The 24,883-nt window shown below is 45.0% G+C and overlaps 1 protein-coding gene across 1 annotated transcript in view; it reads right to left on the reverse strand.

The window, feature by feature from the left end:
- The window catches only part of MTMR2 (myotubularin related protein 2), a 40,255-nt gene that overhangs the window by 8,289 nt on the left and 7,083 nt on the right, over nucleotides 1–24,883 (reverse strand). Inside the window, exons 2-12 of the mRNA XM_084842643.1 lie at nucleotides 23,269–23,374; nucleotides 15,445–15,520; nucleotides 13,561–13,655; nucleotides 12,934–13,044; nucleotides 10,640–10,741; nucleotides 8,599–8,682; nucleotides 5,189–5,338; nucleotides 3,875–4,063; nucleotides 1,876–2,061; nucleotides 892–1,098; nucleotides 327–419 (exon numbers count right to left, since the gene is read on the reverse strand). Of these exons, the coding sequence (XP_084698769.1) occupies nucleotides 327–419; nucleotides 892–1,098; nucleotides 1,876–2,061; nucleotides 3,875–4,063; nucleotides 5,189–5,338; nucleotides 8,599–8,682; nucleotides 10,640–10,741; nucleotides 12,934–13,044; nucleotides 13,561–13,655; nucleotides 15,445–15,520; nucleotides 23,269–23,374 (1,399 nt within the window). The remainder of the gene's footprint in view (nucleotides 1–326; nucleotides 420–891; nucleotides 1,099–1,875; nucleotides 2,062–3,874; nucleotides 4,064–5,188; nucleotides 5,339–8,598; nucleotides 8,683–10,639; nucleotides 10,742–12,933; nucleotides 13,045–13,560; nucleotides 13,656–15,444; nucleotides 15,521–23,268; nucleotides 23,375–24,883) is intronic.

Genomic DNA, 24,883 nt, shown 5'->3' on the forward strand with positions numbered 1-24,883 from the left:
CGTCTCAGTTTCATCAGGTGGAAGCTGGAGAAGGTAGAACCCAGGGCAAGAATGTCAAACCTCCCTGCCCCCAGTGTATAATTGAAGAGACAGCTTAGCTGCCATCTAACACTGCAATCCTATGCATGCCTATTCATAAGTAAGTGCCACTGAGTTCAGTGGGGCTTACACCCAGGTAAGTGTGCATTGGACCGCAGCATAAGGGGCTGTTTCACCACTGGTAACACATACAAAAAGTGACAGGTTTAGTCTACATTTGCTAAAAAAAGAGAGGGGGGCAATATTCCCAGGGTCCCCCCTCCCCTTATAGAAGCCCAGAAATTTACCTGTCTTGTCATCTGCCAGACACAGTCAACAAACTGGAGAAAAACAGGAGATCGGTCTGCATCTGCGTGATTCTTATCTCCATGGCCTACTCTCTGAAATAAAGCAAGAGAAAGGGTAACAGGATAGATAGAATCAATACCATATATAGATGAAGGGATTACATTATACCAATCACAGTGTACCAAATCCCCAGGCTTAAGGTTCTCTGAAAGGCAGAGCAGAGAGAAGGGGGAACAGACTGCTAAAATTATGCTCTCTAGTTCAATAGGGAACCATTTCTTTTCTTCTTGGAAGAACGGCACTCACAAGTCCTTTCACACAAAAGCCCACTCTTGCTTTCCCCCCGAGCATTCTTTTTTAGCAACCTAATTTTGGGGGAAAGCAGAGTTGTTGCTCTTCTTAGACAATTGGCAGTCAGAAACCTTTGTCAATCTACTGAACATCATCCAGAGATCTACCAGCAGGTCCCACTCTCGCTTTCTGCCCATGGCTGCTTCAAATTAAATTAAGAGCAATGCCTGCGACAGGCAGTCATTTCTGTCCCTCCACAGGCTGCCAACTCACCAGCTGGAATCTGTGCCCAAAACTCAGCCACTCCTTCTCTACCAGCACTTGAAAGCCACGTATCGTCCGGTAGTAGCCATCTAGCATGAGCATGGCAAGTGAGGTGAGCTGGGCGGTGCGGTCCCAGCCATCGCTGCAGTGCACAACCACTGAGGTTTTCCCCGATTCCACTTTGTCAGCAATCCGAAGGGCACCGGCGAGGATCAGCTGGGTAAGAAAGGGCAATTTTGTGATTGTGATATTCAGGACAGATGGAGAAGGACTTGATGGATCACAACAGAACAGCCCTATCTACTTTAGAATAGAATCAAAAATAGGAACAAAGTGTTGAGTTTTTGCCAGCGCATCCAGGTCATGAGAGCGGTAGAGAAAGAAAAAGAAAATAAAGACTATTTGAGTGATAGTTGTTTATTAAATGTATGGGATTTTTTAAAACATAAATTCACATCTATTGCATTCGACAAAATGGCAGTCACCTTCCACTACTCAAAGAATCAGCTTATTTTTATTTCAAAGCTTATAACCGACCCTATTCCGAAGTTTTATTTACAAACCCTGTTAACTTGCAATGAGTTCAATCCAGATTCAGTCGTACTTAGAGCAGAACCATTGAAATCATGACTAAGTCCCATTTATTTCAACAGGCCTACTCTAAGTAGGGCTAAATTGGGATTTCATTCAATGTATTGTACAATTTTACCTTTTTCCCTCCACCCCCAACTTGCAAAAAAACCCATGTGCTGATAGGTTACTACCGCTCCCATTTTGCAGGGGACACATATGTTTTGAAGATGCAGCAAAGATGTTTTCAACCAGGTTCACACATAAAATGTTCATCCAGGATTCTCGTTTAGATGTTCGCAACCACGCAGATGATGGGCCTCTGAAGTCTTTACCAGTGTGGGAACAACTAGGGGAGCGGCTAAAACCTTGCCGATAACAGAACACATAAAGATGGTCATACAGACATACACACCAAAGTACCTTGATATGTTCTAGCCAATGAGTGGATTCCAAATTAGACAGCCAGTGAGTCTCTTCTATGTTGGGATATACAATCTCCTTTAGTTTCCTCAATGACTCTCTCATAACATGGATATTATGGATGTCCAGAAAGACCAATTCTGCATTTTGATAGGCATCTTCGCTTTCATAACCTCCTCCTTTAGCCTGCAGAAGAAAATACACATTGGGCTGTTTTCATCTAGGGAAGACCCCCAAACCTGCAAGGTGAATTTCACTGAGTACTTTGCCCTATATAATCTCTCACCATGGTTGTAAAGATCGGTAAAGGAAGACCTTTTCTGGATCCTGTCCATAACAGAGTTCGATCAGTTATGGGGAGGAGCAGGGCCTTTTCTGCGGTAGCCCAGAAGCAGTGGAAGAAGCTCGTCAAGATGGTACATCACTGCACCTCTGCTTCAGTTTTGTTTTAGTTTTTTTTAGAAAAAGCACAAAACCCACCTATTTAATGGTGGTTTTAATGTTTTATATATTTTGTATTGTTTTATTGTGCGCTCTTTGGTTTTAATTTTTGTGAACCGCCCAGAGAGCTTTGGCTATCGGGTGGTATAGAAATGAAATAAATAAATTTATATAGCTTTTTGGAGAAAGAGTGTTGCTTTTCTCATGTTGTTCATCTAGCTGCCATTTTAATTCTGCTGCTCATTTTTATTTTATTTTTAATCAGTCCTTATATTGCCTTTATCCATTTTGCAAAGCCATTCCATGCTTTGGAGCAGGGATGTAGAACCACAGGCCTGAGGGCCAAATCTGGCCCTCAGAGGGGGTCACAATCTGGCTCTCCAGGGTTCCCCTGGTCCTGCCCCTTCCCCTGCCCCTGCCCCCCTTTCCACTGGCCCTGCCCCCTTTCCCCTGACTGCCAATTGGTTGGTGGTTTCCCAAGTCTTGAGCAATTTTTTCCCCCATTCTAAAAGGTTGAAATGCCTCTCCTAAGGCTTAGTTACTGACAGTAAGAGCTTGAAGCTAAAATAGGCTGGTATTTTTGTCCCCACCTTTGTTGCCTTCAGCCTTGCTCACCACTGGAATGTGGCTCCCGAAAGCTTATCAGAAATGGAATTTAGCCCTTGTGCTGAAAGATGTTCTGCAGTGCTACTTTGGAGAAAGCAGTATATAAACTCCTCCTCCAACACAAACCTCTCTGCTGTAAAGATTAACAGGAGCAGGCTCTGCTTTGGGTACTTTGTCTTTAGGAAGCTCAAACAATGACTATCCAGAGTGGGGCCTTCTCAGTGGTGATCCCATCTTTCTGGAACTCCATCCCAAGCAGGGTCCACAAGCCGACATCTTTGCATTCTTTCAGATGTCAACTTAGAATACCGTTCCACCAAGCTTTTTAACTGTGAGTTGCTTTGTAGTTGCTATTGTTATTCCAGATGTGCTCTGATAAATAACGACTTATTTATGAATACGATTGCTGTTGATTTTTAAAAAATTGTTACCAGTGCCTGAGGTGGTACACAATAATGGAAAAGCAGTACAGAAAAATAAGAATAAATAGATAGGGGTAAGAATGAGTGAATCTTTAAGTCCACTTTAAAGACAGCAGGACTTGTAAGCGAGGACACAGATCCACCTGGATGAGTTTAACTAAAGGCTGTATGGATATAACTAATCACATATTTATTTATTTCTTCATTTCTTTCATTTCATGAGTCGCCATACAGCCAAAGCTCTCAGAGCAACATAAAAAACAAAAGAAATTTTAAAGCAGTAGCAACAACATTTTAAAAGCAGAAGATAAATATTAGGTTGGATCCAGATACAATACTTAGACTAGAACCATTGAAATAAATGGGACTGAAGTTAGCCACAACTAACTTATGTCCCATTGATTCAATGGGTCTATTGGAACTATGAATACATCTGGATCCAACCCAATATTAGAACTTCTATGAGCTCTGATCAGCTTGCTCAGCACTGCTGACATCCTAAATGGTTGCGAGAGCTTTGATAATCCAACCTTGTTGGCCACAGCATTCACACTCGGCCTGGCATCAAAGATGAATATTTTGTGGGACTGGGCATTGGAATCCATGATGGACTGCAAGTACTTCTCATCTTCTTTGCTCCGTTTGCCGCTCACTCCAACCATTGGCTGGCTGCAGCGAGTGACTGTGGCTTGGCTTTCTGGGTGAATCCATGACAAAACCTTGCAGAAGTAAGAATTACAAACAAAAGAAAAAGTAAAGCATGTCAAAGTACTGAAGTTATTTTCATTCACTGCCCCATTTCTTAACTAATCCAGTTCCCACTGTTGCAATTGCACTACAAAATGGCCATGCTAGAGGAGTATCTCTAAATTATGGCTTCACCAACATTGTGCAAGTAGAAGTCTGCTCATGCCACAGGACATCCCTGTCTTCTCCTCCCTGCTGCAGCTCTCCGTGTGCCCCCCAAATCTGTCCCTAAGGGTCCCCCAAATCAGAGTTGCCTTGCTATGCCCTACCCCAAGTTGTTTTTTTTCCAGAAAAACACACAAACGGCATTGGAAAAAGAATTCTCCCAATTTTTCCTGGGCCTTCATATCTCTAGGTAACAGATAACAAGACTGTCTTCTCTCATGCACTTGGCAGCATATAACAAGTCTTTTCGATCAGGGATTGTCTCTGTCTGATTGTTTTAGGAAGCAATCCTATGGCTGCTAGTCAGCAGCTAGATGGCCATAGGATATCTGGTTTTCTGGGAACCAACCTCAAAGCCTGCGCTCCGAGGTTGGTTCCTGGAGAACTGACCTTCTTCCCCTTCCATGCTGCCTTGCAGGCAGCGCAGAACAGCCCTGTGCTCTGTGCTTGCAAGAGGAGCACAGAGTGGCCAAAATGGAGCATTCTGGGGCGGGGTGGGCGGAAATGCTGGTACGACACAACCTATGTGTCATCCAGCAGCCTCCTCCCCCGCTCCACCCTCCCGCAGGTAGACAGCCAAAATCATCTGTCTAGCCACAAATGTAGGGCGGGAGAAGCGTGGAGGGAACGATCCCCTCTGTGCTTCTCCTGCCCTGCATTGGATAGGTGGTCGCCTCTGAGTTTGGAGGCAGCCGCCTATCTGCATAGGATTGTGCACTTAAAGTGTTTCAGAGACATGTTGTTGTTTCGTATGCTTTAGATATATGTTGTCATTTTGTATGCTATCTGTTTTATGTCCTTACATGAATGGTTTTTATACTTTATACAGTGTATTGAAATGGTTTTTAATTTTTATGAATGGCCCAGAAAGCTTCGGCTATGAGGCGGTAAAGAAATATAATACATGACTGCATGAATGACTGAATACTTACAGGTATGCGACCCCTAGATCGAAATGCGGCCACTCTCTTCAATTCTTCATCCGGAATATTGGCAGGAACCACTAGGAGGGCAGGGTAGGTATCGCAAAGTTCATACTGTTCGTTGACTTTGGTCATTCTCCAGCTTTCATTAGGAATTCCCTGCATGGCAAAGAGTGGCTGTGCAGAAAACCATTCCCACCCCAGAGATGAAGACCAAGAGACAGACTGCTTTTAGTTCTCAGAATGTAAATGGAAGAACACGCAGTGATGTGTGTCTGAGGCACAGCAGGAGCCAAAGGGGGTCAAGTATACCAGTTACGGATGGACTCGTCTGTCAGTTTTGGTTTCTCTCAGTTTCCCATTTTTCCAATCTTAAGTTAGATTCGTCCCAACTCTGAGCATGTGTTAAAGAAGTTTGCATGAACATTTGCACACATTTTCCCAATATGTGCATTTTTGTAGGCAACTGTTGCCTAATATAATTTGCAAGCTATTTTCCTAATATAATGTATTTTTGAATATTTTTTTTCATGAATATGTCCATCTTTGTATGCCTTTTTTGATTGGAGAACTCCACTGCAAAATTAGGTAAAGTGTGAATTTTGGAGGATAATTGAGTTTCAGATTGCATATTGGCTCGGAAGTGCAAAATTACGTAAGTTTGCATTAAAATGCAATGAATGAATGAATGAATTTTCCCGCATCTGTAATACCTGTTGTAGGGGAACAAGAGCAGGAGAGGGCTAGTACTCATGAAAGATATATGCATCTCCTTCCATATGTACTTGCCCAGGCCCTTAGGCCTGGCTTCCAGTCTGCTTTGGAGCCCAATTCAAAGTATTGGTGTTGACCTCAACGATTTGGGACCAGAGTGTCTAAAAGCCCGTCTCCTCCTGCATGTACCTGCTTGGACCCTTCAGTCATCTTCAGAGGCCCTCCTCTGGGTGCCCCCATCAAAGGAAGCTAGGCAGGTGTCTACAAAAGAGAGGACCTTCTCAGTGGTGGCACCCCACCTATGGAGTGGAGTGCCCGCCCCAAGGAGATTCACCTGGCACCCACACTGTTTTCTTTCTAGCATCAGGCAAGGACATTCCTTTTCTCCCAGGCATTTTAGATTCTACCATTTAGATGTTACAATAGAAGGGTGGAATGGCTAATTTCATACATTTTATACTTCCTGCGCTTATTATTATTGTTTTCACTGTGTACCGATTTTATTCTTTTATTAATAACTTTTTGTATTAGGCAGACTAAACATATTACACACACACAGTGGAGGCTGGTGGCTCCAATGTCAGTGGATCCTCTCTGGGTTTCAACCAGAACCAATCAGAACTGTAAAGGAGCTATCCAAGGTGTGAAGCTCCTGAGAGTTTTGACTGGTTTTGACTGAAACCCGGAGTGGATTCACCACCCCTCTGACATCAATGCCACCAGCCTGCACTGTACACACACACACACACACACACACACATAACCTCTCCAGGCCCAGAGGCAACATGCCTCTGAACTGAGATGTAGGGGTGGGTGAGAAATCCATTTGGTTTCTTTTTTTGATAAGAACTTCACCAAAAATCACACATTTCTTCATAAATGAGATGGAAAGGAAGCTTTAAAAAAATCAAATGTGCAAGAAACCAGAGCTGACGGATGTCCATTCCTGTCTCTGAGTACCAGTCACTGGGAAACCACAGCAGGAGACCTCTTGCCCCCATGTCCTGCTTGTGGGTTTCCTGGGGCATCTGGTTCACCACTGTGGGCAACAGGATGCTGGACTAGACAGACCTGTGGTCTTATCCAGCCGGGTTCCTCTTAAGCTTAAGTACATCATTTCGGATTTTCAGCCCACCCAACCCATAAACGAAATTACCTCAGAGCTGGGCACATGCACGCTGTTGCTTCTTGGTCTTGCGATAAGGACCTGCCTGCCATGTTGGAACAGCACAAGGAGCAAGGCACTCACACACTTGGTATAAAGCAAGTATATAGCGATCACTGGCATCTCCTGTTACACTGTCGTAAGTAGCAAAGACCAAGGCTGAAATCTTGGGGATCCTCTGCCAGAGCAGGCTGTACTGGGCTAAATGCACCAACCGTCTGACTGACTCCATATGGCAGGGGTGCAGAACTTCAGGACCAGGGGCTGGATCCAGCCATCCTGGGGGCTGGATCCAGCCATCCTGGGGGCTGGATCCAGCCATCCTGGGGGCTGGATCCAGCCATCCTGGGGTCCCAATTTGGCCTGGAGGGATTCCCCAGATGGCCACGCCTCCTTCCCCAGGCCCCACCCCCTTTGCCCCAGCCACGGATCGCCTTTGTGCAGTTTTTTCCTACGTGCTAAAAACCCGAAATGTCTCTCCTAAGCTACCATATGCTGGTATTTTTTGGCAATTTTGGCCCTGACCCTTTTGCCTGCAGCCCCACCCACCACTGGAGTTTGGCCCCCAGAAGCTTTTCTGAAATGGAATTCAGCCCTTGGGCAGAAAGGGGTTCTGCAGCCCTGCTGTATAGGCTCCATTCTGCATGACTCTTTTGACAAGGTTGCCACGGGTCCAGTATAAAGCAGGAGACCGTGTTCCTCTAGTGCTCACAATGAGAGACAGGCAGTCCACTATGCCTTGGATCGTTTTGCCTTTGGTTTACTGAGCCAGAGAGGCGGCAACAGCACAAAAGAGGTAGACAGGAGAACAAGCCACCCTGGCTACATTCAGACAACATGCTAACCCACGGTTCAGCAAACAACCCACAGTTCAAAACAACCCACTCTCAACCACTGAGTGTGGGTTAGCGTGTTGTATGAACAGCCTCTATGGTTGAATGTGGGTTGTTTTGAATTGTGGGTTGTTTGCTGAACCATGGGTTGTCTGAACGCAGCCAGGGTGGTTTGTTAACCATGCAGCGTGGCTTACTTTCTTGAACAAGCCACCTTGAGAACCCAGGGTTTGTTGCTGGGTTGTTCAGGGTGGTTACCAAGCCACGCTGCATGGTTAACAAGCCACCCTGGCGGCATTCAGACAACACGGTAACCCACCCTGCGGAAACAGTGCTGCGTTCAGACAACATGCTGAACCACAGTTCAAGAAACAACCCACGGTTCAGAACAACCCATGCTCAACCAATGAGTGTGGGTTAGCGTGTTGTGTGAACAACCTCTGTAGCTAAGCTAACAAGCGTTCCTGCTCCTGTCCAGGAGTCCAGCATGCACTACAAATGGCTCACCTAGAGGGTGGCCACCCATTCTCTACAGTACTTAGGACAATAATTAATCTGGCCCAGACAGACATAAAGAGGGATGAGTGTTTATTTGACCTGCCAATCAAATAGGTTTTCCAACCCTGAAAAGAGGATATGTGATTAGGTAAGATACACTTTACCATACAGAAATGAGCACAAGCCAGAGGTGGAACGGAAGTGCTTACCTGTCTCCTATACTCCAAAACAGGATCATAAACCTTCCAGCCATTTTCCGGGAAAACCTCTTTGTATTCAAATGCAAAAAGAGACTTAAAACAAAAGAGAGGGAGAGACCATTCAGCTCTTTTCAGCTTATTTTCCATTTTATTTGGCATCTCAAATAACAATTTCCGTGAAGCCTTTTTGTTTCTATAACATTGAAGCATGAAAAAAAAAGCAGAGAGACTCAGAAACTGTCTTTGTACATTGTAATTAGCACATCAATGTACATTTCTCCATATTCCTTTGTTCTTTAATCTATTACTGACAAAATCACCAAGGGGAGGGAAGGGGAGAAAGGGAGTTTAGGGTGGCTTCCAAAGAGAATTGGGTTTAAAAATAATTCTCTTATGGCACCGTAAATACAGGGCAATCTTTCAAGGCACATGATATCACTGCCTTTTGGGTTATGTTTCCATACACACGCCGGTTGACACGCAAGTACAATACGGTGTATTTTGTCACTTGAAAACAGCTGTAGCATGCCTGTAGTTTTTTGCTTCTTGCTATGAGGATGTTACAATTAGTGGTGGTGACAATATTTGGAACTGGCTGGTAGTGGGTGTCAGAAACTAACACACACATCCCTCACACACACTCGCACACTTTGGATTATAGCATGCAATTATGAGCCGGACCCAGAACTTCCCCAGGTTTTATGAAGTTCATAATATCATGCCATGGCACTGCAACACTCCTTGCCCACTCTCTTCGCTCCCCAAAACTTACCCTGGCAAGGAGGAGGGCAATGCCAGCATGGAGGGCTGGTATGGAGGGCTTCTGCCAGGATCTAAGGCCTCATGTTTAAGGTATAGACACTACAGATTTTCCCAACATGCTCAGGATTGCTGTTGGGAGCCTGGGAAATAAGTGTTCCCAAGTCTCCCACATGAAGACTAAGTGGGAGACACTGGAAACTGTTTTCCTTGAACATGTTGGGAAGAAAATAAGTGTCTGCACTATCACTTAAGGATGGTTAGATGTGTGTCCATTTCACTGCACACACACACAGTAGGGCAGCCTTCGCCAATCTGGTGCCCTTCATATGTTGGACTACAACTTCCATCATCCCCAGTCAGCACGGCCATGGGAGGTGTAATGCAATAAATCTGGAGGGCACCTGGTTGGGGAAGGCTACACTAGGGATCTGTTTAAATTATCTGGGCATAACGATGCTTAACTCACTTGGGCCTCTGATTTGTTTATACATTCAAGGGATGAATTGGCACTAAACCGACGGATGAGCAGAAGCTACACCTCGGCCTTCGCCAACCTGTTTTGCCTTCTGGACTGCAGCTCCCAGCGTTCCTGACTATTGATCATGCTGGCTGGGACTGATGGGAGCTGAAGTCCAAAATTATCTGGAGGGTACTAGGTTGGGGAAGGCTACCCCACAGGATGCGCTGCTTGCTGGACTGTACCATTTCAGACAGCCAGTGGAGGAAATGACAGCTTCCCCACATGTTTGTTTATTTATTTATTTATTTTATTGCATTTATATCCAACAGCTTTTTTCCTCTTTAAGGAACCCAAGGCGGCATTCATAATCCTCCTCTCCATTTTATCCTCACAACAACCCTGCGAGGTAGATTGGGCTGAGAGTCTGTGACTGGCCCAAAGTCACCCAGTGGCCTTCCATGGCTGAGTGAGGACTAGAACCCGGATCTCCCAGTTCCCAGTCCAACACTCTCGCCACTACACCACACAGGCTCTCACTACCCTTTCCACAAAACTAACTCGTTAAGGAAAAGACTGGCCTAACATTTTATGTGGGAAAGCATTCAAATATTTCTCCTCCCGCTTCCCTGGCTGTATGAAGTGGTACAGCCCAGCACCAGCTCAGGCTTCTGTTTCAGCCCTGGGAGACTGACTTGCATTCAAAGACAGACAGACACCCCTTCGCTAGAGCGAAGGAATTCAACTCCCTTTATTTTTGTCCTCCCACAATGACAATCTTGTAGCTTGGATAACAGAATGCCATTAACAGCCACAGGAAGAAGCACTCACCAAATGATTCGACACTGGAAATGCGTATTTTGTTAAGTTCTCAAATATGGACCGTCTTGTGCGACCCTCGGGCCTATGTGCAAAGCGTAGGTTCCGGACATCCTGCAAAACATTCAGCAAAACTCAGTCCCTACCAAGAACACAACAGCATGTAAGGAACAACTGCATATATTCCATGCAACCCTTCCTTGTGTTACAGAGGATCTTCTGGCTTAGGCAGAGGCACATGAAGCTGCTTAACACTAACTCGATCTAACATTAACTAGATTATTTACACTAACTAAGTCTAACACTAACTTAAACTATCTGTCTACCTAGCCCAGGGTTGTCTACTCTGACTAGCAGTGGCTCTCTAGGATCTTCGGTAGAAGTCTTTCCCGTCTCCTCTACCTGAGATCTTTTAACTGAAGATGCTGGGGACTGAACTTGGCACATTCGGCATGCAAAGCATGTCCTCTACCATTGACCTATGGTTCCTTCCTAAAGGGCTTGTTCTAGACCACATTCTCAGTACATGCAAGATGCCAGCCAGGCATGTTAAGACTTAACATTGCACCTCTGAGCTGACACTATGCCCCAGAATGTGCCAAACGTTTCCCTGTAATTCTGCATTGCTAGGGAAGTTTGGGAGACACAGAGTTTGGATATGTATTGTAGTGGACTTAAGAACGCAAGAAGAGCCATGCTAAATCAGACCAAAGGCCTATCTAGGCCAGCATTCTGTTCACATAGCGGCCAACCAACTGCCTGTGGGAAACCCCTAAGCAGGACATGAGTGCAACATCGCCCTCCTGCTCATGTTCCCCAGCAACTGGTGTTCAAAGGCACACTGCCTCTGATATTAGAGGTAGCATATAGTGATCACGACTAGTAGCCATTGATAGCCTTGTCCTCCATGAATTTATCTAAGCCCCTTTAAAAGCCATCCAAATTGGAGGCCATCACTACATCTTGTGGTAGCAAATTCCATAGTTTAACTATGTGCTTTGTGAGCACATCCTTCCTTTTCTCTGTCCTGAATCTCCCACCAATCAGCTTCATGGGATGACCCCTTTGGGTTCCAGCATTCTGGGAGTATCCACTCTCTCCACAACATGCATAATTTTGTAGACCTATATCATGTCTTCCCTCACCTGCCTTTTTTCTAAATTAAACCATCTCTGCTGTTGTCATCTTCTGTCATAGGGGAGTTGCTCCAGCCCCTTGATCATTTTGGTTGCCCCTTATTGCACCTTTTCCAACTGTACAATATCCCTTTTTAAGTGCCCAGATGGGGAAGATGGACACACTGTATTTTAGGAAAAGTTGCCCACCTTTATTGAGCTCCCTGAAAAGCAACACCTGGGAACATGCAAGGTTCCTAGGAACACAGTTCGAAAACTGCTACTTTAGCTAGAGATTCAACACAGCAAACATTTTGGCAGCATAACACAGCAGCTTCTCCTATCCTACTGCCAGAATGTTGCTATCTATTCATTTTCAATCCTACCCCAAGACAGGATTATGATGTTTTGGTGAGAGAAGAATAGGATAGGAAACAGCAGCTTCACAAGGGCATCTGGTGACTGTGGCTGCAAAGATTGCCCACATTTTATACTTTACTTTATGGAGCAGGATGGGTGGCTTCTTCGGGATTCTAAGAACATCATATTTCAGTTTTTAAAAGAACAGTTTCTAGTCCTCATGCCTGCTACTTTAAAAAGGAACCATGGAACTACATGGGCAGTTCTGATGGATCAGACATCCAAAAGGATCAGTGTTACTTGACATTGAAGATCAGGCTCTGAAAATGTTATGTGCCTCTTCTGAAGCCTTGGGCATTGAAGCCCAAGCAGTAAAAGGAAATAATCTTCATGGTTTAGTCATCTTCTCGATGGCAAGAGCAGTTCAGCAATGGAACCAATTACCTAGCAGGATGGTGGGGCTTCCCTTACTGAAGGATTTAAAGCAGAGCCTGGACAGCGATCTGGACAGAGCCTGGACAACGATCTGGACAGAGCCTGGACAGCGATCTGGACAGAGCCTGGACAGCGATCTGTTGGGGATGTTCTAGCTCTACATTTCCTACATCGAAAAAGGGGTTAGACTAGATGGCCTATAAAGCCCCTTCCAACTCAACGATTCTGTCTCTGGTTTGAGTCCTACTATGGAAACTTTCTGGTAAGATGCACTATTCAAAGCCAATGAGAAGGAATTTAAATACGCAGATTCCTACAGTTTCAGGAACATAACTGGGCACTGCTGTGGATCAGGAACCCACCCTTAATTCACCAATGGTAGATGGACCAGTTTACCTTACAGACGATCTCCAGGCCATATGAATTTTCACCACGGCTAGAAGCTCCTCCAATTTTCTCTACTCTGTTGATCACGCCTAGAGGACCATCCAGGACAAAAGGAGGGTCCTGGAGAAAATTGCATTGGGTGAATGACAAGTCTAGAAGAAGTAAGGGTGATTCCAAAGAGCTTGGAATAGCCAAGAGCTCAAAGTTGAGATGAAGCTAGCTAAGCAATAAACTTATGAATGTAGGATGCTGAATTATACCAAGTCTGAGCACTGGTCTATCTAGCCCAGTACTGTCTACTGCAGCTTTCCCCAACCTCGTGCCCTTCAGATGTTTTGGACTTCAACTCCCATCAGCCCCAGCCAGCATGAACAATGGTCGGGAATCCTGGGAGTGCAGTCCAAAACACATGGAGAGTACCAGGTTGGGGAAGGCTGGTGTACTCTGACTGGCAGTGGCTTTTCAGGGTCTCAGGGTCTTTCCACCTTGACCTGCTACCAGAGATCCTTTTAAATGGAGATGTCAGGGGTTTAACCCATGCAATGCAGGTGTCCCACCACCAAGCAATGGCCCCTTCCCAGTTTGAACTTGAAAGAATAGGTAAGAAATAGTAAAAAGAAATTCATGAGGCCTCACCCTTTCCATGCTTTTAAAATATAGTCTGTAATTCGTGACTGTCAAGGTTCCCCTAATAGCTCCAGTAAACGGGCAGATGTGAGTAACATCTTTTGCTAGGAAGGAAAATGAAAATTATTATAAATATTGCCACAGGGAACTGTTGCCATGAGGTTTGAAATCTTTATGATGTCTCTCTGAGGTAAAATGAGCACCACTGTGGGTTTTCTTCCACTGAAAAAGACAATTGTTTCTTCTCAGTGGTTCCCCCGCAGTCTCATTAAGAGAAGGGTACAGCAATGTGAACATTAACCAAAGAAGAATGACAAGGGATCCCAAATTTCATGGCGAAAAATACCTATAAATTCAGCCTAGGATTACTCTTTAATGGATAGATCTGAAGATGCAACAGCCAGCCATTTGGAATTATTTTGAAGAAAATAATGGCAAACATCTGTGCTTTCAGTCAATCCCCCAAACCTGAAGTTATTTAACAACCGTGAAGCCATGGGACACAGGAGGCTTGGCATCAGCTTTCTTTACATTGGCAGCCTGCAAATGTGCTCGACTACAACTCCCATCATCCCCAGACACCCACCCATTGGCCATACTGACTGGGAATGGTGGGAGTTGTAGTCCAACACATCTGCAAGGCACCAGGATGGAGAAGGCTGTTTTACATCATCTTTTGTTAGGCAGAGAGAATGTTCTCATGCCTTGCAAAGTGGTTCGGGCCTGGGGGTCTGTTTCAACAACTTCCACCCTCCCCTCACTGGTGGCCAAGGCTGGAGGGCCTTGCGAGGCAGGCACAACATTCTGGCTATGCAAGGATTGGCTTAGGTAGTTCGCTATTAGAGTATACCAGGGGTGTTGAACCTCTTTCAATCCAGGGGCTGAATTCTATTTCAGAGAAGCTCTTGGGGCCTGCATTCCAGTGGCGGGCAGGGCTGGGCGAAAGGGGTGGGCCTGAGATACCCAAAATACCAGCATATATTAGCTTAAAGCCCTTACTGCTAGTAACTAAAAGCCTTTCTGCACAAGGCTTTTATTGTGTGCTCATAATTTGCATGTCCTTTACACAATGTCGTCATCTGCCAAAGCCTCTCCTGTGCTTTGCAACCATTTTAGCAGGATTATTTTTTTTCTAATGAGGAAAGTATTTCTCTGAATGGCGGCATGAAACCCTCATGTATTTGCACAATTTTACTATACCACAGCACCACCTAGTGGTTGTGTAATGGAACATACAGAAAGGCAGAGAAATACACCCCCACCCCACCCCGGAAAAAAACATGTGTAAAAGAGCTGATCTTAATCCCGCAAAGAATCTGGAAGCAGACACCTCAGTAAAGGTGCAGATTAAAAGCCTCATGTAGAAAAGCCCTAAGCCTTAGGAGAGGCGTTTCAACCTTTTGGAATGGGGAAAAAGCTACACAAAAGCCGGGAAACCACCAAAAGATTGGTGGTTGGGGGAAGGGGGCATGCCCATCTTGGGAACCCCAGAGAGCCAGATGGGGGACACAGTAGGCCAGAGGATCTGCACAGCTGGTGTACACAAGTGGGATCTATAGCATGATATTGCACTGTGCAGTGCTCCTGTTCAGATTTCCAATCAGTTCATTCCATTCTCCCTTCCCCTGGTTTTCCATCCCTGCCACAAGTCAGCCAGCATTCTGTGCCTGCTGAGAATGCTCGGTCCTTGGGGTCTGTTTTGAAAGGATTTTTTGTTGTTTATTTGTATTTCTACAAAATCTGCCTAGTGATGCTTCCCCTTGTGCATGGATGGCACCATTTCGTCTCCATAAGTACTGGCACTAAGACTTGAGTTTGTCATTAATATATACGAGGATCAACCCAGTGCTATCTACTCTGGCAACAAACGACAAGGAGAAAATCTGCACCTACCCATGTCCTTAATGGTTTCTCCTGGTAGCAAGGGGGGCTCCTCCATTTCGGCCAATTTATTAGATTCCCTGAGGACCTAAGACAGAAATCACACACACACGAATGTTGAATGTCCACAAATCAAGCATTTGAAGCTAATTCTTCCAATAAGAAAATATTTAGTTATATTAAGGCTGCAACATTCTAGTCAATTAATTGATTAACCCATTTTTTTTTTGTAAATACCTTTTTGCCTGCTAAATAAAATTACCCCCAAACCAGTGCTTTTTTTCTGGTGGAACTCACCAGAACTGAGTTCCAGCACCATTTCTTCTATTATATTTGTCCACTATTTTAATGCTCTTCATTACAATTTAATTTAATTGCCATCTACTCCTGAGGAGGCGTAATCCAAGAGTTCCGGTATCTTTTTCTCCAGAAAAAAAGCACTGCCCAAAACTAACTGGGAAGCAGATTTTTCATAAGAACATAAGAAAAGCTGTGCTGGATCAGACCAAAAGCCCAGCTGGTCCAGTGTTCTGTTCCTACAACGGCCAACCAGATGCCTCGGGGAAGTCCATATGCAGGACATAAGTGCAACAGCATCCTCCACTTGTGTTCCCCAGCAACTGGTTTACAGAAGCATACTGCCTCTAGTCCTGGAGGAAGTATACGAGCTTTTCAACATGAGGCATTTATTGTACATTTGTGATTCCTTATTCACAGTCATTTACGGGTTCTTTAGATGATGTCGTGATTCTTCAGTTTCACTTCTGTTTTTTCACAGCATGTTCCCAGTTTTTTTTATAGAATTAGGAAAATGGGGTATTATTTCTGAAAGCACTGTTTCAACTTGTGTTTTCGCATTATTCCATTATAGAACAGCTCCATCTAGAGGTTATGTAGTGGAAAAGCAGGAAAGGAAAAACTCTTTGTTTAGAGATTGGATCTCAGTTCTGTGATGAAACCGAAAATAGATACAGTGGTTAACAGCCTTGTGTAAAAAAGCTCTCCGTTAGGTTTTGGTAGTGCATGTTCCCAGACAGATACCAATGAATGCTGATAATCTCATTTAGGTGTCTGTCAACACTGACCAGTATATCTCTGATTTTTTCAACTTTCACAAATTCATCTGGGAGTGCCTGCATTCACATGGAAATGTCATTATTCATTAAATTTTGGATATTTTGGGGTAATGTCATATATGAATGGAATGATGCATTAAAAAGATATACAGTGCATCACTTTCCCATTGATATTTCCATGCAAATATCTCAAGGGCTCTTATAAATGATGAAGCTGTAAAGGGATCTCTACTGATGTCATCCATTGGTAAAGCAGATAATTGGATGCAGTGCACTGAAACAGCGACAAACAAAAATAAAACCAAACAAAAATCATAGTTTCATATTGCCCAACATTTTTTGGAAAACAATCTTTGGAGAACATGAGGGCAGTCTGACACATTTTGGCATCTGAAATGGAAAATCCAAAGTGGTGCCCACTAGCGTGGTTAAAAAAAATATACGAAGAAAGTAAATAATTTACAAACTTCCACACTTTGGAGGTGCTCAAAATCTGTCACCTGCTTTACTGTTTGATTGTTACACAATTCCTATATGGAAGTTCTTTTCGTGCAGGAAACTGCATTAATTTTACATGTGGATTACAATTTGAGACAATCCTACCTACATGCAGAGAGATTAACAGTGCAAACCTATGCATGTTTACTCAGAAGACAGACCCACTGTGTTCAACGGGACTTATTCCCAAGCAAATATACAGAGGACTGCAGCCCAAAGATCTTTTTTTTTTAGGGCCGTGCCAAAGAGGCCAACCTGCACCAAGCACTGGAGTCATTCCTTTGGCATCTGGTCCTAATGCTGCCTTTTGATTTTGCACACATAGAAAAACGGCTGCATATTTGCACATGCATTGGCTCATCAGACCTTACGATCGACACGCAGGATTCACTCAAGTTCCTACATGGGCGTTTCAGTAGGACAGTAATGAAAAAAACAACAACCCAGAGCAAAACACCAATAACAGCCTTGCTTTATTAGGGCAAAGGGCCTTTACTTTTCCTGGGGATTAAATAAACAGATGGGAAGAATAACTCAAGTTAGAATGACTGAAGCCAGAAAAATCACTAATCCTACAGAAAAGCCATGCATCTTAATCTTTTGGCTTTTATGTGTGAAAAAATGGGAAGAAAACAAAGCAGAAACACCGTAAACAGATGGGTCATTTTACAATAATGCATATGGCAGAACTCGGAAGGAGTGACATACGTTAGGCCAGCCAGCCAATCACAGCGTTCAGATCATCTCATAACATTCCATTCTTCTTAAAAACCGGACATGAAAGTCAATCTTGCACCATGCCTTGAAATAATAAAAGCTGATAACCCATAGAATCTTATGTTGCTGCTGCTTTTTATGCCAAGCTCTGCGGTCTGGATTTAAACATACATAAATAGTGCCTTCCAGGGGAGTCACATTATTTCTGCTTGGAATTTTAAATAGTTTACTAAGATCATTTATACACATCTAGCTCGGTGCACGTACAGCTAGAATTAGCCAGTACACTACCAATTAACGTCTTCCCAGGGCTGCACCACAGCCAGTGTGGCGTAGGGTTTCGATTGGTGGACTGGGGCTCAGGAGATCCAGGTTTTAGTCCCTACTCATCCCTGAAGCTCACTGGGTGATTTTGGGCCAGTCACTGACTCAAAGCTTAACCTACCTCAGAGGGTTGTTGCGAGAATAAAATGGAGAGGAGGAGGAGGGGGGCCACGTAAGCCACCTTTGGCTCTTTTCAAGAGGAGAAAAGGCAGGATATAAATGTAATAATAAATGAAACAACGAGAAAACTGTCATTTGGCAAACACCACCTTTTTCATAAAGAAGCTAATAGTGCTGCTGGTGTAATGAGTAAAAATATACACACTTTGGTCCTCCAAATTTTACAGATACAGGAGCCCCAGTGGTCATGTTGCACCTTTCATCTGCTTTGGTTCATTTGCCAAATCTACCTGTATCCAATTTTCTCAGATTTGGCTGATTCTGGCAAGTTGCCTCCTCTTGATTTTCTCAACTTTTTCTCCTCCCCTATAGCCCCCTGTGCCACATCCCAGCCCTTTCTCAAAGGTCACCCTTCAAGGCTTTCAGGGGAACGCAGCTCACTGCAGCATGGAGAAGAGAGAGGAAAAGCGCCATGGCGTAATCTGTCTTCTGATTGTATCACAGCTGGCTAAAAACTGATCCTGAATGGATACACTGATGACATTCACATGTCCCGTTCAACTATGGTTTAGCACAACAGCCATGAGCCACAGCGAGGCTTGCAGTTAAAGGCCCGGTTCACACAGCACAACAACCCTGGGTTGTCGGTTGGGGCCTGGGTGCCTGTTTTTCATGGAGATCTGTCAACTTGGGTGTGGAGGTCTGTCAACGTGGACTTTCAATCAAAACAAAACAAGATCCTGACTCTGAAGCCTGCGACAGAATCTGCAAAGATATGATTTTGGCATCCACAATGGTAATGCGCTTGAACCCTCTCATCACTTTTTATTTACTTCTGTTGTCATTCTTTTCCCTCCCTCCTACCAGCATGTCTTCACACTACAAGGAAAAGCAATCCCTTGCTATCTTCCATTATTTTTTGTGGGACAGAGCGGGGGGTGGGGGTACAAAGTGATAAATGCCACTTTAGCATATTACTAAATTTTATTATTTTCCCTCCCCAACTCCAACCAGGCAGGAGGGTAGTTTTTATTTCACCTTTGCCCTAAATTCCTTCTCCTAAGCAATTCCTCTGACTCTCAGTTGAGCCTCCTGCAAACCCTTTTTTATCTTCTTCCTATGCAGACTTCCTGGTTCCTATATCTAACTAAACTTCTGACTTGAGCCTTCTGCAAACCTTTGACTTCCTGAGCAAACATCCTGACTCCTATAATGTCTTAGTAAATTTTTGACCTTTTGGCTGAAACTGACCAGTGCGGACAGGCACACACACAAGCGCAAGCGAGTGCACACACACACACACACACTTTAACCCCATAATATCCTAAACCCAAACTAAATACAAAAATAGAAGACAGTTCTGTTCCTTCATGCTGACACATCCAGATTTTCTCCCTAATGCCAGCAGGATATTGGCTGCCGGAAAAGGATGCCAATGGAGCTTTCTGCAGGCGTACTAGAGGACCTCCAGCAGCATCTGTGTTGTCCTGCCAGCAGGCCCTCATCTCTGCTGGCAGAGCAACACTTCAGCTGATTCCAAAAGCCCTTCAGCCACCGTCCTGGGCAGCTTAGGAGTGCTCCCAAATCTGACTTTCAAATACAGAGCCATCCACTTTTTAAAAGCGAGAACCCAGAAAGTCAGAGGAAAGGAAGGGTGCTTCCAGACAGAGGACTCGGAGCACTAACAGCCAAAAGGCATTTGGTAGCTATTCCGATATTTCCACTTCAACAGATTTTTTTCTGGGAAGAAAAAAAGTCAGAGGAAGCACTGGGAAATCACAGGAGGGCTAGAAATGGAAGAAGACAATGTCTAGACCCCTAATAAAATTCTGTGAATGAGGCAGAACAATTGCACCATAAAAGAGCCGTTTGGAAGCACCCGAAGTAGAGGTACTGATCCTTCCTTGCGCGTTGCTTCCTTGGCACCTCAAAAGCAGCATCCAGACCAGCATTTTCATTCCATTTTGAATCATTTCCTGGCACTGATCATTTTTGTCCCAGTACAGATCATTACACATTTTGCATTCAGACAAACTTTCTCCTCCTGGAATAGCATAGTTGGATTTCATTTTTTCCTTTCTCCAAGAACACCCCTGAATTCATTCAAGTTGTCTATACTTCTCCATCCCCACCTCCACCCCATTCAGTGAAATTCAGCATGCTGAGAAGTGGGACTTGAGTTCCGGAGCTAAATTACTGCCAGCACACTAATCCGTCATATTTTTTTAAAAAGGAAATCAAAGAGTTCTAACATTGTCCTTGCCATTATGCCAAACTATGGAATACCGGCTCCCACATCTAGGGATGAATTTCACTATGGGTACCAGTCATAAGAGGACGGTAGCATCTCTTAAGCACTCAAGGATGAAACAAGAATGAAAAATAATCATTCAAAGACACATAAACCCTGCAGATACTGGCAAAAGAGATCATCCCATTCCTTTTGTTCAGGCACTTGACAAGGTTATCTACAAGTACAGTCCTGATGGCTTCATGTTTGGACTCACAATGGTAAAACAGTAGAAGACAATGTCTTACCCAATCGTGTTCTGCAGGTTTGCACCTGGAAGAAATACCGTAGCCCTGTATGGAAATAATGGATCACCTCTCCAGAGGACACATGAAGGCCAAAGGCTTGTTCCCTGAACATTTCTCTTCCCCACGCATGACAATCATAAATAGTCTCAGGACGGCGTTGCTGCTGTACGTTCAGCACCTATGCAAACATCTCAGGACCTTGAACATCATTAAGATCACCTTGTTCTTTGGCTGTCTTTTGAAACACGAACACTCTCCAGACACTTCCTTCTTCCTTGCCTCAGAGACAGAAGATTGACTGAGTCTGGCTTTCCCTGAACTAATTTGCACTAAATCAATATATTGTAACCTGGGCTTTGACAGGTCTATGACGAGAGAGCTATACATAGAAGACAGGGGAAGGACAGCGTTAAAAAGAGGTTCCTGCCCAAATAAGCAGAATTCTTCCACATCACGAGACATCCGGGGAAGGGAAGGGGCAAACATAGAAACTGCAGTCCTTATGAACAGGACCGTCTTTAGAAAAGAAAGTACAAAGCATAAATGGATGATGTATGCAGCATGTTTGCCAGGATCCAAGGCACTGGGGTATTAAAGGAAATTTACTGTATGACCTTCACACTTCTCAGGGACACTTCATGCAATAGAGGAAAGCGCAGCTCCCAGATTTCCGATGCAGGTTTTTTACAATGCCTTTTCGGGATTGTTTGAAGTGCATTTCGATGTTTGAAAACATAGGACATCCCACATGTGCCCTGTCCTGTTCCCCCTATCTTCAGAGTTTGAGGTGTGTGAACACAACAGGGCCTTTTCCATCTTGGCACCACACCTGCCTGGCCCAACCGGCGCTCGTTTTCCGATACACACAATGAAAACGTGGTTTTCTAAGATGAGCTTTGGGGTAGGGTAGGATGGGCTTGCTACTGGATTGACAGGTAATCTTATGTCAGACTGTGGTACTTTGTTTTTCATTGCTGCTGCAAGATTTTGTGGACTCTGTTGTTGTCAGTGCCAGCTCCAGGTTTCTGAGGCCCTGGGGCAAGGCATCCCCAATGGGCTCCCTCCCTCAGTGAGTCTACCTTTTCATCACCATCGTCACCAGCTGCTCTTGTTCCTCACCCTCTTCCTCCTCACCCCGCTACCACTTGCTCGGCAGGCAGGGAGCAAGTAGCAAGTACGCAACAGCATCTACAGCTCCTTCTCCTCACAACCACCATCGTCTGGGCCAGAGTGAGAGGCAGATGAACAAGTGGGCTGCAACGGGGGAAAAGGAGGAGCACATCCAGGGTGAAGGTTGCCGGTGGGCCCTTGCCGGGGTGTAGGCCCTTGGCAGATGCCCAACCATGCCTACTCTTGATGCTGGGCCTAGTTGCTGATCATTTAAAAAAAACAAACAGCTTTATACAGTTTTAACACCACCCCCGGGGATGTTCTTTGGAAGCGAGTGTGCGGATATTAAATGTGGTGATAAAATGGCCCCAGGTATCAGTACTGGGGTGTGGGCAGCAAAGTATACAGGGTGGCTGGGGAGGCTGCATGCTTGAACGCAACGCCATACAAAAAAAAGCCCACCACTCCCTGCTAGGGATCTAGCCCACCCCTCTTCTTGACATGCATCTTTTCCACATGGAGGAGGATTTTCTTTACATGGGGGTGGGGGGAGAGGGAATATTCAAATATTCAAAAATGCAATCCCTGCCTCGCAGTCTGAAATGATACAGTCCCAAGAAGGCTGCACCATGTAATTTTACTGCATGGCTATTTTGTCCCTTCAGTTGCAAACTCTGCGAGAAAGAAACATTATTATTACTATTGCATTTATTTCCTGCCTTTTTTCCTCTTGCGACGAACCCTAAATGGCTTACATGGTCCCCCTCCTCTCCATTTTATCCTCACAACAACCCTGTGAGGTAGGTTAGGCTGAAGTCAGTGACTGGCCCAAAGCCACCCCACTCATGGCCAAGTGAGGACTAGAACCCAGATCTCCCGAGTCCCAGTCCAACACTCTAACCACTACACTACACTGGCACTCTTAGTTTTCATGATCACATATAGAGTCATGAAAATTGGAGGGGGCCTTGTTGACAGTGGTAGGGTGACCATGCACCCCCTTTTACAGAGGACAGTCCTCTATTTGAAGGGCTGCCAGAGGACTGTTCTCTGTGCTGAAGGAATCCTCTATTTGAGGGGCTATCCAGTCCTAGTCTGATATAAAGATAATGAACCCATCAGGAGGAAGAGCTGGGCCTTGAAGTCGCCCATTGACAGCAGACTGAGAAAAGCTCACAGGTCATCTGGTCACAGTCTTATGCACTATGGTGACATGTTTGTCTTTCTATTTAAATTATAGTAATTATTTCTAAACTTGTATCTATGTATATACATTAGCATACACAAATTGGTATTTGTTTGCTTTTGTCCTCTTTTTTGGAGATGTATGTCCTCTTCTTTGGAGATCACAAGTGGCCACGCCTAGCCACTTGTCCCCCCGCCCCAAAGTTTGACACAGTGCAATCCAGCGGGCACATGGCCACTGCAGGTGTAAATCGACTACAAGACTTACCCTTAAATCTGGAGAAAAGTTTTCTGTAGAGGTGGAGATGGAATCCGATGAGACGACTGAAGCAGATTTTGTACGTGCTGAATGATCTGAATGAGAGGTGGAAGCACTAGAGGAACAGGAAAGAGGAGAAGAAAAGGAGGAGGAGGAGGAGGAGGAGGAGACAGTTGCTTGGTTTTGCAAAATTGTACATTTTGGAGAAATTTCCCCACAGCCTCTCTCTGATCAGGAAGTCCAACAGCTTACGTTTTTGTTGCTATGAGGTGGAGACATTTAGCACAGGAGCAGCCAAATTCACCAGGGCACCATATCAGGTTTTACTGCCCTGGTGCAAATCCAGGGTTTGAATGAACTGTAACAGTGCAATCCTGCATTCGGTTTGAAACATAAAGAGATTGGTTCCAAGGAAATATGGCTAGCATGTCATATTCAGGCACAATGAACTGTGCCCCATCCCCCTTAAACACAACACAACCTGTAGTACTTCATTTCCTGCATTGGCAGGGGTTTGGGCTACATGATATTTGAAATCCCTTCCAACTCTATACCCAGAATGATACCATGGTATCCTTCTGGGCTGCCTCGCTGGGATGGGATTTGGAAGCACCATTTTACAGTGGTTCCATTCCTTCTTGGAGAGGCGGACCCAGAAGGTGGTGCTGGGAGACTTCTCTTTGACTCCCTGGCCATCGGCTTGTGGAGTCCATCGGGGTTCTGTTTTGTCCCACATCCTATTTAACATATACATGAAACCACTGGGAGAGGTTCTCCAGAGTTTTGGGGTTCAGTGTCACCAGTACGCTGATGACACCCGACTCCACTTTTCCTTTCTATCTAATTCCAAGGAAGCTGTTGGGGTGCTGAACCTGTGTCTGTGGCAGTAATGGACTGGATGAGGGCAAACAAAAGGAAGCTTAATCCAGACAAGACAGAGGTGCTCCTGGTCAGTCGAAAGGATGATCTGGGAACAGGAATTCAGCTTGTGCTGGATGGGCTTACACTCCCCGCGAAGACACAGGTTCGCAGCTTGGGTGTACTTCTGGATTCAGCCCTGAGCCTGGATGCCCGGGTTTCAGCGGTGGCCAGGAGTGCATTTGCACAGTTGAAGCTAGTGCGCCAGCTGCGCCCGTTCCTTGAGATGTCTGACTTGGCCACAGTGACACATGCCTTAGTTACATCCCATTTGGATTACTGCAGCACACTCTACGTGGGGCTGCCTCTGAAGAGCGCTCGGAAACTTCACCTGGTTCAAAGAGCTGCTGCCAGACTATTGACATACAACTCCCCTGCTAAAACAGCTTCACTGGCTCCTGGTCTGTTTCCAGGCACAGTTCTAAGTGCTGGACATGACCTATAAAGCCCTATAGAGCTTGGGTCCAGGTTATCTGAAAGACCATATTCTCCCCTATGAGCCTGCTCATACCCTGAGTTTCAGAGGAGGCCCTTCTCACAGTCCTGCCATGATCACAGGCTCGCTTGGTGGGAACGCAGGAGAGGGCCTTCTCAGTGGCTGCCCCAAGGGTCTGGAACTCCCTTCCTAGGGAGGCAAGAGTGGCACCCTCCTTGCTATGTTTCCACAGGCAGGTAAAAACCTTTTTGTTCCGGCAGGTCTTTTGGG

Source organism: Heloderma suspectum, chromosome 3 (genome assembly GCF_057233095.1).
Source record: "Heloderma suspectum isolate Gila_16-S chromosome 3, 16-S_ref, whole genome shotgun sequence".
NCBI lineage: Eukaryota > Metazoa > Chordata > Lepidosauria > Squamata > Helodermatidae > Heloderma > Heloderma suspectum.